General features: G+C 41.3%; 1 protein-coding gene across 2 annotated transcripts in view; it reads left to right on the top strand.

The window, feature by feature from the left end:
- MYL9 (myosin light chain 9) overlaps positions 1–14,078 on the top strand; it is a 55,347-nt gene that overhangs the window by 26,934 nt on the left and 14,335 nt on the right. For both annotated transcript variants that reach the window (XM_089673348.1, XM_089673347.1), the window contains exon 2: positions 12,560–12,763. In XM_089673348.1, coding sequence (XP_089529474.1) covers positions 12,580–12,763 — 184 coding nt within the window. In that variant the 5' untranslated portion in view covers positions 12,560–12,579. The remainder of the gene's footprint in view (positions 1–12,559; positions 12,764–14,078) is intronic.

The raw sequence follows: 14,078 nt of genomic DNA, 5'->3' as shown, positions 1-14,078 counted from the left end.
TTGTTTGTTTTGCTCAGCCACTGCTGAACCAACCAAATTTTGATCAGTTGTCATACAATAAGTGTCCCCATTAAAAGATTTTCCCAGCAACAGCCCACGTGACAATGGGGAATCTCTCCAGTAGGGACACAGGGAAAAAAATGTGATAGGAGATGCAACCTTTCCACAAAACAAAAAATGCCTTTAGATATTTAGACTTTTTATTTCATGGAGGGTTGGCTTTTTTTTTTTTTTTTGCTTTTTGTTTTTCATGAATTGGGACATTTTCAGGAGCAAATGTAAAAAAGTTGGATGGGTTCATCTGATTTGGTAGTATTTTATGCCAATTGAGCAGCACACAAAGATCAACTATCAGCCATGTCATTTACCAGTATCTGCCTGTGTATGGGAGTCATACCATAGGCGTGGAGATACAAAGACTTCTTGTAGTTGATATTGTGGTTAAATCATCCATATTGCATGCAGCATTTGCATATGCATTATAAGCAAATGAACAAAAGCCTTTTGTGTAATACTGTATGGGTGTCAGTTAATAGTGTCTTTCATTACATACATGCTACGGGCAAAAATTAAATTGCAGGTTTTCAAGCAGCGTAGGAATGGCTGTTCATAAACTTCTGGGTGGTTACAATGAAAATAAAAATTCCTAATTATTATCATTAAAATCTCAGAGAACGTAGTATATATGATTGACAAGTTTTCCCACTGCTAACCATCACATCAAATTGTCATTAGAGGTCTAATGGCAAGTTTCCTCTATAATTAGTTGCTGTATTTGATATATGTGTGAGCTGTTTTACTTTCCAAACCTTTTAATTCTGATTTGGTCACTATTTTGAATTAGACACCCATGCCACATAGCACCATTAGGAGGATGGCAGTGGTACTTACTACTGCTTTTCAGCTTCCTGTGTCCTCTGCCTTTTCATTGTACTATGGACCAGGGGTGGACTGACCATTTGGAAACTCGGGCACTGCCTGAGGGACCGGGGTCAGTAGGGGGCCCCATGAGATGCCTCTGGTACCTTTTTCATAGGCTTTTTTGAGTTTGGGCAAGGAAACAGGGGCCCCATGATCCCCTATTGCCCGGGGGCCCCATGAATTGTCAGTCCGCCCCTGCTATGGACTCTTCTCTACTGTATTCTATCTAAATGGTGTCCCTTTCAGTCTCTAGTGCTTGCAAGCATATCAGCCAGACAGCACAGGGCAATGCGATAGAGACTGTTTTTAGTCTAATTTATGCTGCATATGGGATTAAAGGAAGATAATATGAAAACAGATTTGAGGCAATTAGACTAGCAGTGTTTTACGTACATAACATGATTAAAGTGCGTTTCTTAATTTTTCTGAACATTTCAAGGGTCCATTCACACCTATGCATATTAACATCAGAAATCTGCTAAAATTCGTACAGTGTATGGCCAGCTTAAAGGTCACCTTTAATGAAAATCCGTTGTCAAAATGATCAGTAGATTCAGAGATAGAGCACCTAACTGTTCCTTTATGTTGCACTTGGGCACACACCACCAGGGGCGGACTGACCATTCGAGCACTCGGGCACTGCCCGGGGTCAGTAGGGGGCCCCATGAAATGCCCCTGGCACCTTTTTTATAGGCTTTTTGGGTGTGTTTTGAGTGTGGGCAAGGACACGGGGCCCCATGATCTCCTATTACCCGGGGGTCCCATGAGTTGTCAGTCCGCTCCTGCACACCACCTACCTCCTATGCATACCTATTGGCCCTTTTAAAGTTAATGATCAAAATGTGGGCCTCATCGATGGTGGGACCAATCTTGAGTTTGAACAGGAAAAGTTGAGATTTGCATATAGTTCCAGCTGCCAACATCTCTGGATCTAGGGATCTAAAAGTGATCTCTGCTAATGCATGGTTATATCAAACACAATTTAAATCCCCCAACTTTGTAACAGGCTTACTTGTAGCCAGAGTAGGTTTAGATTGGCTGGTGTGTCTTTTAAATATAGTTACTTTTTAAACACCTTCACTGTATTGGGAATTATTATTGACCTGGCAAGCTCTTGCCTCCATTTTAAATTAGTACTGGCTGTGTTTAAAGACAAAAGTTTTCATGAGTTATGACTTGGCTTAAAAATCAGCTAGAAAATGACACAAAAATATTGCGTAAGCTACTACTACAATGGTATGACTGCCGAAATTGGCCACATATGGACAGGCATGCAGCTATAGCCATAGATGGGCTAATAATTAAAGAAATCTGGCCTATTCGAGCATCACTTATGACAACAGGACAACAATTGGCCGTGTAGGGGGTTCACAAGAGAAGGTTCACAAGCATTTTTATAGGGCACAAAGAGTTTTTATTGCATGAAAAACATCTGTGGGAGCCATAAAGGAAAGGGAGTGGATAGAGCCTGTATTAAAATAAGTCTGTGGGCTGTCATTCCTTCTCTCTCAGAAATTAAGCTGGCCATACACTGAACAAATTTTGGGCAGTTTCTAATGAACCAGCAGAAATTCAGGCCATTGGAAGCCTGTTGGCACTCTCCCTCCTGACATCCTTCGATCTGAAAAGCAAAGGAGCTGGGCGCAAAATTTTTGGCAGAACAGCGGCTACATCTAATCAGCTGTCAGAATACAATAGGCAACAGGGAGAATTCCTCTATCCAGGCTGTTTAGTGTGAATAAGGGAATCAATAGATTCAGCCCATGGGGCTGAACAGAACTATTACAGTGTATGGCCAGTTTTAGTATGTAGATAAGGAGTTTTGACTTCACTTACTGCATGCTTCTCTCTACACACTGAAAATAAGCCACATATTTAAGCTGGCCATACATTGATCGAAGTTTGGTCTGTTCAGGAGGGATCAGACGAATTTTGATCCATGTATGGGCTAGCTGGTTGTACACAAGTCAAACTATTGATTGACTTGTGTGCAACCAGCCTGTTGGGTTTTTCCCAAATGATCAGTGCCGCCAGCTATAGCTGGCAAAGTACAATAGCGCAGTGGGAGTGATTCCCCCATCCACCTTGAATGTGTGGATGGGGGAAAGGTTCATTTCTCTTTTTGTTCAATCCGCTGGTTGCACAAAAAAAAAAAGAATCATGTATGGCCAGCTTTATGCATCTGAATGATTTGTGCAAATGAATATCTTCTGCAGCTTTTCCATCTTTGACCAGCCCTAATATGGCTGTATACATACCAGAGCTATCCTCACTAAACAGCATGGACAGAGGAGTCTCCCCTACAGGCTGTTGCATTCTGACAGCTCCATGATTATTCTATTTTCAAATCAATGTCCGTTGAACCAAGTGGCGCCGATGGTCCACCTATTGCTCGAACGGTGGCCAATTCAACATGGTTTGGTTAAAATTTGAGCTGTATATTAGTGCAATTAGATTTGCAGGCATGATCTGGATGTCCTCCGCCAAACAACGCTTAGTCTAAATGCAATAATACGTAAAACCTTCTGCGCTTAAATGGATGACCTACACAAAGCTGCTATCACCTAACCTGACTTCAATAGGTAAATGGCAATAATAGAATAAATGGTGAAGCGCTACTAACAGATAGTAAAAATAAATATGTTGGGTAATAGTAACATTTAGGAAGAACACATGAAAATAGTATTAATCAGTACAATATGAGGCAATGAAAAACAGTACAGTATTTCACTCCGTGTTCTGATCCAATTGGACCTAATAAGGTGCAAACACAGTGAAGTTGACAGATATATACTGTAACAAAGAAAGTGGACCCCTTTTCCCTGACGGAAAAAAACACAACCTCCCCCTGTCCACTAAGGGGACTTGAAGTGATAAATAGGTGACCCCTTAGGAGGGGTATAAAACACAGATCACAGCAGTGTCAATAGTGGATGAATGGAAGTCCAACAGACATATAAACATATATAGAGATCAATAAAAAAGTCCACAAATATATATAACTACTGACTGCTAATCCCACACACTGGTGCTCGTGATAAAGTGGTCTTCACTTGGGTGTCTAGAATCCTACAAATGGCAGAAATGCCCCTTCACCTCCAAGCATTGACCACAAGGGCCACATCGCCTTAAGAATCACACCACGATCCCAGGAAATGGAACTCATTCTGATAAAGATGCTGCAGGTATACCCTGATGAAGTCATGTGTCACCGTGACGCAACGCGTTGGTACGCACTTCCGGCGACACACTTCCGGCTGGACGCCATATTGGAATTCCTTACAGTCCCATGCAGTACACCCTTATTATGTGGTGGGAAAGAGCTTTTTATTTGAATCAAATGTGAGTGGAATTATTTAAATTTTATTGCTTGATTTTACCTAATAAACGTTATTGCACTATGGAGGATGTCTTTGCTTATATCTTAACCACATGGCCCTGATGGGAATCTGACCTGTGAGTGATATTGAAAAGGAGCTTAAGCAGCATCTTTATCAGAACGAGTTCCATTTCCTGGGATCGTGGTGTGATTCTTAAGGCGAAGTGGCCCTTGTGGTCAATGCTTGGAGGTGAGGGGGCATTTCTGCCATTTGTAGGATTCTTGACACCCGAGTGAAGACCACCTTATCACGAGCACCAGTGTGTGGGATTAGCAGTCAATAGTTATATATATTTGTGGACTTTTTTATTGATCTCTATATATGTTTATATGTCTGTTGGACTTCCATTCATCCACTATTGACACTGTTTGCTGTGATCTGTGTTTTATACCCCTCCTAAGGGGTCACCTATTTATCACTTCAAGTCCCCTTAGTGGACAGGGGGAGGTTGTGTTTTTTTCCCGTCAGGGAAAAGGGGTCCACTTTCTTTGTTACAGTATATATCTGTCAACTTCACTGTGTCTGCACCTTATTAGATCCAATTGAATCAGAACACTGAGTAAAATACTGTACTGTTTTTCATCGCCTCATATTGTACTGATTAATACTATTTTCATGTGTTCTTCCTAAATGTTACTATTACCCAACATATCATTTATTTTTACTATCTGTTGTTAGTAGCACTTCACCATTTATTCTATTATTGCTTAGTCTAAATGAGCATTCATGTTTTTCCTTATGTAATGAGGGGGAGGAATGGACAAATGGCTCTTGGTTTTGTTTATCTGAGGGGTAGCAATATTGATTGCTGAAGGTCTTCGAATAGTTGGCTGGTCTCTGCTCCTGCCATAAGATGGATTCACTGTGTCCATCTGAAAATGGCTGGACATCTATAAATCAACTGGTAACTATAAGTGATGTTTCCAATTTCAATCATCGCTCCCTATTATTGGCCAGTTTGTCTATCAGAGTGATGGCCTTGGTGGTCAATGGCCTTTTTGACTTGTTGGAAAGTGACTTTGCAAGCAAGCCCAATACTTTTCTCTGCTCCATAGCTAACTAATGCACATCTGCTACTTTCAGTGTTGGGGAGGAACCTGGCGGGTCTTTGTGCTCAGTGAGCTCATGCAAGGGTTGAACAATAACTCCAACCTTCCCATTCTTGTGGAGATATCTGCCTGTCTATAGCCAGTCTTATCTTGCTGTTACCTGAAATGTAACATTATTATACAAAGGCACAGAGTGGAGATCAAACAACAGAAAATGAACAACTATGTTGATAAAGATAACCAGATTCCCAGCAATGGATAGAAACCATGCAACATGTTTTTCAACAGATTTGGTAGTTAAAGCAGTAAAAATGGCAGAAGTGTTTTTTCTCTTATAATTATGCCAAATGTACCCCATGTTTGTAAAGGTAAAGCAGAATTCTGACATTCTCTCCATTCTTAGTCCGATCAAACATTTTGCTTTCAAACTGATTCCAAGTATGGCTGGGGTCAGAGCCTCTCATGACTGTAATCCAGGCAGATAAAAATACCTAACCCTCAAAAAAAACTTTTTCCACTGACTCCAACACTGAGATGAAGCAGAGATTGTCAGCTTAGAGGGGATTTTGCAAGCTGCATTTTCCTATAACTGATATGTTGTATAAACAAGCCATATTGTGTATTTCTGGTCATAACTGTTGATCCTAGCCATTGGGTGGAAGGCAAGAACTGGAACTGAGGGGTACGGTAGCATTGCTTCCAAGACCAGTAAGTAAAAAACTACCTTACACATTTAGATTTCACTCATGGATGGAGGAATCTCCCATGCCAGCTATTGTGTTCAAACAGCCATTGCAACCACTGTTGCTTGAATACCTGAACAATGACTGTATTTGATTGGATGCAGTCACTGTTTGGTGAAAATTTTGGATGGATATGAAAGCATCTAAACAAAGGTATTTACAGAATAGGGCATTGCTTCACCTCTAAAGGACCCTTCACTTTACAATACTTTATCTCGAAATCCCTCATGCCTCATGCTGCAACTTTTCAGTTCCAAGAGTTATCCCATTTTTTAAAATCCATATATTTTAGATTTGTATCCCCTTTCCTCTATAAATAAAATAGTTCTCCAGTGATAAAGGTCAGAGAGGAGGTATTTCTTTGATTTATGGATTGCTCCTTCAGTCTCCAATTAATATATCTTACATTGCGAACTGGGACAGGGACCTTTCCATTGATTCTGATCTTGAAACATGGCAAAATTGACTAAGTCTATCATACCGAGGAATCCTAAATATCTCCTTCATTGAATCAAATAAAAAAATACTCACCAAGTGGTATATTGCACCAACCCTCCTAGCTAAAATGTATCGGGGCACATCACCATACTGTTTTCGAGGATGTACCCTTAAGGATTCTATGCTTTATATTCGGTGGGAATGCCCCAAACTTAGGTAATATTGGAATACAGTATTTCACTAAATGTGCAGTTTGAGGTTTTAGGTTTAGATATCCCACAGCAACATCAGTATGCTCTGTTGAATGAACCTATCCCTTCACTCTCCCGTAGTAAACAAATATTGGTCTCATTTGTTATTCTTGCAGTGAAATGCACTAAAACAGTCTGTCTCCATGGCTCATGCCAAGCATTAAATCCCTTGGATGATGATCCATGAAAAACTAGCCAGAAAGATACTTGACAAGGAGACCTCTAGATTTGACTACTTATCATGTGTTTCCATATCCATCCTTCCTTTTCTTTTTCTCTTCCCTATTTCTTTTTCTTATGTAAGTTTTATTGTCCTGCTGCAATCTCAGACCTTTTGGGATCTGTTTACACTGTGAGATGGAATAACTCTGTACCTATGATTTTAAATGATAACCATAGTATAGTATGTCCTTTGGACTACACCATCTTGCTACATGGTCCTGTTATATGTAATACTTTCGGATTTGGAAATGGCATTTTTTGATCTGAGATTGCTATACTTTATGCCTTCATTTCATGTATGGTTTATTTCTCCTAATAAAAATTATTGAACGAAAAAATTGACTTTTACTGAGTTGAGTAATGCCAACACGGCCACAAATAACTTTACAAGGAAGAAAACCTTTCAACAGGTACTATATTGGCAAAAGTATTAGGACGCCTGCCTTTACACGCACCTGAACTTTAATGGTATTCCAGTCTTAGTCTGCAGGGTTCAATATTGAGTTGGCCCACCCTTTGCAGCTATAAAAGCTTCAACTTGTCTGGGAAGGCTGTCCACAAAGTGTAGGAGTGTGTCTATGGGAATGTTTGACCATTCTTCCAGAAGCACATTTGTGAGGTTAGGTGCTGATGTCAGCCGAGAAGGCCTGGCTAGCAGTCTCTGCCCTAATATATCCCAAATGTGTTCTGTCAGGTTGAGGTCAGGACTCTGTGCAGGCCAGTCAAGTTCCTCCACCCCAAATTTGCTCATCCATGTCTTTATGGACCTTGCTCTGTGCACTGGTGCGCAGTCATGTTGGAACAGGAAGGGGCCATCCCCAAACTGTTCCCACAAAGTCGGGAGCATTAAATTGTCCAAAATGTCTTGGTACACTGATGCCTTAAGAGTTCTCTTCACTAGAACTAAGATGCCAAGCCCAAACCCTGAAAAACAACACCACACCATAGTCCCCCCTTCACCAAACCTTACACTTGGCACAATGCAGTCAGGCAAGTACCGTTATCCTGGCAACTGCCAAACCCAGACACATCCATTGGATTCCCAGACAGAGAAGCATGATTCCTCACTCCAGAAAACACGTCTCCACTGGTCTAAAGTCCAGTGGCGGCCTGCTTTACGTCACTGCAACCGACGCTTTGCATTGCACTTGGTGATGTAAGGCTTGGATGCAGCTGTTCGGCCATGGAAACCCATTTCATGAAGCTCTCTATGCACTGTTGTTGTGCTAATCTGAAGGCCACATGAAGTTTGGAGGTCTTTAGCTATTGACTCTTAAGGCAGTTGGTGACTTCTGCACTCTGTGCACTTCAACATGCACCAACCCCGCTCTGTCATTTTACGTGGCTTGTTGTTGCTGTTCCCAGTTGCTTACAATTTGTTATAATATCACTAACAGCTGACCGTGGCGTATTTAGTAGCAAGGAAATTTCACAGATGAACTTATTGCACAGGTGGCAACCTATCACGGTACCACACTTGAATTCATTGAGCTCCTGAGAGCGACCCATTCTTTCACAAATGTTTGTAGATGCAGTCTGCATGCCTAGGTGCTTGATTTTATACATCTGTGGACATGGAGGTGATTGGAACACCTGAATCAAATAATTTAAAGGGTTGTCCTAATACTTTTGACAATATAGTGTACCTTAAAACAGAACTTCTCAAATAAGGAATGTGGTTTTTTTTTATCATGTCTGAACACTTATTAGGATGTCTTATTTTAAAATAGAAAAATGGAGCACAAAAAGAGAAGAGCTGTCACCCTTAACCATCTATTAGATTAATTTTCAAATCTGCAGTGGAGGTTGAAAGTTGGAATAAGATTTGCTAAGACCCATGTCACTCTTAAGCGAGCATATACCTCTACTGCTCTCTCACTGAACAAACGAGTGAGGTGTCATTCCTTCATTGTCTCCATACTATCAACTGAGCTTCTATAGCGCTAGTGAGAGAGCAGGCTCCATTAGAAAAAGTGGAATTTGCATTTTGATGATTCTGAGCTCCAATAGGGAACCTAATGTGTCTTTCACCCTGTGTAGGACAGCTGAAGGTTTGAGTGAAGGAAGATTATAGAGGACGGTTCAGTTTTTATTATTTTATTACCTTGAGATTCTTGTCTCAGTTGCAAATAACACCAGAATGAGAGTCATGAGAATTGAATTCCCTTTCTTTACCAAAAAGTTCAATCTACCGTACTTGAAGGAGAAGGTTCTTAAAGAAATAACTATTAAAATGGCGGTAAATGGCTGGCCAAGGTGGGAAGTGGAAGGGCTAGAGTTAATAAAGGATTAGATTAGAATAATCTTAAAATGCCTGTTCACATCATATCTATTTGGCTGTGCTGGGCAGCCTTGCCTATTGCAATCCCAACTCATAGTGAAGGCAATTTTCCTTATATCATGTTACTTCAGTTCACCCTGTTGCACTGAAAAAAATGTATAACATACTGTACCTTTTTTTTCAGTGCAGTGTGTTGCATGTCTACTAAACTGGGCCTGACTGATTGAAAACAATGGATTTTTTGTAGTCTTGAATGACATAACAAACTCTACTTTTTTTTTTTTCAGTGTAGTGTGTTGCATGTCTACTAGACAAGATCTAACTGATTGAAAACAATGGATTTTCTGCAGTCTTGAATGATATAAAGCACCCACAGAGCTTCAGGAACAGTGAGCCCATGTGATATTTCCCTAGGCTTTATGGCATATACGGGAGCTTGAGAATGGTGACAAGCTGCGGGCTTGCTCCAGAGCCTGGCTGCGTGTGCCTATTAACACACACCGTGGCTCAGCTCTACCTTCACCCGCTCCCTCCTCATAGCATATGACTGACAGCAGTGGGAGCCAATGGCTGAACCTGTGAGAGGGGAAGAGCGAGAGCCAACATTACTGCGGATGGGCGCAGTGTTGGATCAATATAGGACTCCGTTCTGGTAGGTTTTTGGGGAGGGGGATGGGGGGAACAACTAGTGGAAGGTTTTTTACCTCAATGCAGGTAATGCATTAAGGCAAAACCTTTTGGCTTTAGAAACCCTTTAAGCTGACCATACACTCTTACATTTATTTTTTGTTTTTTTCAGCATGGCTGTATAGCCATGCTATATAGCATGAATGGATGAATTCCCTGCTGTGCCTATTATATTCTGACAGCAGCTGGCAATGGCTGTCCTAATACCTGAACAGATTGGATGCAGCTTCTGTTCAGCCAAACATTTCCACCAAGCTTCTTCGTCAAAAGCCATGTGGACATTTGACTTTTGTCTAATGGGGCTGTCAATGCCACCCAATGAGCAAATTTTATCCAGTTCATTGAAGCCAGCTGAAATTTATTTGGTGTATGGCCTAAGTTCTCATCCTAGGTGAAGCCACAATCAGGCTGTTGTTGATCCTGTGAGCAATGTCACTGACTTTAAGTAACCATAGCAGAGATGCAAATCCTTGTTACTAGCCTAGAAATAATTTTCATGACAGATTTACTTTAAAGGAAGTGTATTAACAGAGCTCTTTCCAAAGAGGTGCCGCAGGAATACTGTCCAGGTCTTCCCCACCTGCTTTGTCCAACAGCCAGGCACATAGGCTCATTCACACATTCCTTCAATCACCAGTCTAGGGGTGTTTTTGTTGTTTTTATTTTTGGAAAACTTGGATAGCGTTGAAGAAATTAAGTGGGATACTCCAAAAACAAGAACTATATACACTTGAGAACTTGGGTATTTTTCAGGATAAGCTACAACCAAGTCTGTGCTTGAAATAAACGGTAGACTTGAGCTTTAAGGTAGTAGTAGTTGTAAACACAGATCAGACTGACTTGTGGAACGGCAGTGGACGAGCAGGTGAGCAGTATTGTATGTGCTGCCCTTCCCTGGGAAGTATCGGAGACCTCAAGGACACAAGAATACTTAATACTCCTTGATATTAGGTGCAGGTGGACAGGAAGAAAAATGGTGTCACAAGTAACTGCATGCCATTTCTGGTTGGCTACTTGCCCAAAGGTGATGCTATTCATAGTCTATCTATACTTACCATAGCCAGAGTTGGATGAGCTGCTCCCTGATGCTGTCAAGTTCTTTATTGCTCAAGATATTTTCTGATTTTTCTTCCTGCTTTGCACTTTACGGGGACCTGTGTGATGGACTAACGCTTTTAATTCCCTATGGGATATAACCATCTAATGGATGATTTTTCTCACACAAACCGCCACACTGACCATCTAGGGCCTAGTCCCCTAACTGAGCATGCCTCTTTTAGGCTTTCAAACTCCAGGGTTATTTTAGTGCACTTGTGTCTCCTCTTGACTATTGGGTCCTTAGGGATCCCAGATTCACACATGGGGGGCTACCTTGAAAGCTATTTTTGACAATACAAGAGGCGTGTTGCCGTGGTATGTAACCCATATGTGAATTTACATGCGTCCGGACATATTTTTATTTTTGTTTGTCTAATTTGTTTTGTCTATTCATGGTTTCTATGTGCTGCATTCAATGATTGATGCTTGCATCCACCCTGGTGTTTTACTCATGTTAATTAATAAAACTGTTGGTTTTATGATACTTAGTATTAAGACTCAATTACTGCGATACCTATGTCTAGTAAATATTTGTCATCAATACTAACCACTTTTGCCTACTCTTTGGGCAGTTCTATTTTTGCTTTTAATGTTTTTTGGTTGCAGTGACAAACGCTTAACTTCTAGCGGAGATGCATTGGTACATGCATTTTCACCAACCTCAAAGGTCTTTTTTTGAGTAAATTGTTTGCTGCTTGTCTGGGAAAATCTAACCCACATCTCTGAAAGGGGGGGGGGGGTCACTCGCGGAGGTCTATTAGGCTGTCACACTTTTGATTCTGCCCATGGTGACACACTGCACTAGGTAGAATCATCTGATGGGAAGTGACCTCTTCCCATGATCAGTTTCTGGCATGGCACACTGTCGAAAATGACTCATTAGCGAGAGAGAAGGGACAGAGCAACATGTTTTTGGTCTGACCAACTAATCAGTGAAGCCAAAGAAGAAGCCAAGTGGTTCTTTGTGATCTTGTTGCTGTTGAATTGTGGCCAGCCACAGGCTTGCTCCTGTTACATGGCCCTTTGACACTGTACAGCCAAGACATTGTTTTTTTTTTAACCAAATGAAATAAGGATCAACTAATATTGATTAGAAACTTTGCAATTATTATAAACCTTACACCCAAAAACAAAATAGAGTATAGACTTTTGTGGGACACCTAGACATAAGATGATTGCTGGCTAGTTTCACCCACATTGGGTGACTTATGCTGTGTACCCACAGATGGCATAGTGATGTTACTTTGAGTCAATTCTTTCAGGTTGCATTTTCCTTGACTTTTATTGCTCCCGAGACAAGACTGCCTGGTGCATGAACTTAAAGGCTTGTGTGATAAAAGCACGCATATCCATGCATATTAACAATACTCAGTTTGTGGCAATATATGCAATCTCCATCTTCTCTGTTGAAAGGAAGGAAGTGCATGTGAAAACTGGTGCTGAAATTGGCACTAAACACTTCTTTGACATGAATGTTTGTGATTTGCAGGCTCCCTTCATCCTACCACCATGTCCAGCAAGAAGACCAAGGCAAAAACTACCAAGAAGCGTCCCCAGAGGGCGACTTCCAATGTATTTGCTATGTTTGATCAGTCCCAAATCCAAGAGTTCAAGGAAGCTTTCAACATGATTGACCAGAATCGGGATGGTTTTATTGACAAGGAGGATCTCCATGACATGCTTGCCTCCATGGGTATGTAAAGCTGTTTATTCAGACCAAATCTGCTCAAAGCTTTTGTTTTTTCTGGGTAAATACATACACATAGGCTAGCTTGTTATGCTAGCTGTACAGTAACTTAGTTTTATTACATTTTCAAGATACGACCGTTCCTAACCTCGGGAACCACTAAGCAACTTATTCACTCCCTTGTTATATCACGCCTCGACTACTGTAACTGCCTCCTCATTGGCCGACCTCATCGCAGGCTATCCCCCCTCCAGTCCATCATGAATGCTGCTGCCAGACTCATTCACTTTACTAACTGCTCTATATCTGCCACCCCTCTCTGCCAATCCCTCCACTGGCTTCCAATTTCCCAACGGATAAAATTCAAAACACTAACACTGACGTATAAAGCCGTTTATAACACTGCCCCAAATTACATCACCGACCTTGTCTCTAAATACCACCCAAACTGTACTCTCCGCTCCTCGCAAGACCTCCTACTCTCTAGCTCCCTTGTCTCCTCCTCCCATGCTCATCTCCAGGATTTCTCAAGGGCTTCACCCATCCTCTGGAACTCCCTACCCCAAGCGATCAGGCTATCGCCTACTCTGCTCACCTTTTAGGCGCACTCTGAAAGCCCATCTCTTCAGGGAAGCCTACCCTGACCCCAGCTAATACTGGAATCAACTACTCCTCCTACCACTCCATCCCCCACAGCTAATTACCTCTTGTACCACTATCCCCTCCCTCCTAGATTGTAAACTTCAAGGAGCATGGCCCTCTAATCCCTCTTGTATTGAACTGTATTGTTACTGTACTGTCTCCCTCCATAATGTAAAGCGCTGAGCAAACTGTTGGCGCTATATAAGTCCTGTATAATAATAATATTAGCCATGCAATGAATATGAACATTCTGAGTGACAGCTGAGTAGGACATAAAAACATCACAACTCTAACAGATAAAGATCCCCAATTGACCTTTCAGTTTAAATCTTCTAACTTACATCACAGGTGAACCAAAATAAAAGGTGTTTAAATGTAGCCTTCTTTTAGGGTGGTATGGAAAATGGCCCTCCTCAAACAGGACGTTGTGTTAAACCTGTAGGTAAATAAGAGAACCAGATCCTGGAAGAGTGGGATTGATAATGAAGTTGGCAATGCCTCCATCCCCCATGACAAAACCTCTGTGAACAGGGGAGATTTCCTTCTTAGAAAACGAACCTTTAAGTTAATCAAAGTAATTATGAGCAGAGGAACTACTGCAACCAGCATATGACATTAACCATAAGTATATACGTAGATGCACACCACTATGGAATAATACAAGCTTTATATAAGAAAA

The sequence above is a fragment of the Staurois parvus genome, unplaced genomic scaffold (genome assembly GCF_062004578.1).
Source record: "Staurois parvus isolate SC_StPar_1 unplaced genomic scaffold, SC_StPar_1.0 ptg000137l, whole genome shotgun sequence".
Lineage (NCBI taxonomy): Eukaryota > Metazoa > Chordata > Amphibia > Anura > Ranidae > Staurois > Staurois parvus.
Note: the sequence above shows the minus strand (reverse complement) of the source record. Positions and strands in the feature narration are given on the sequence as shown.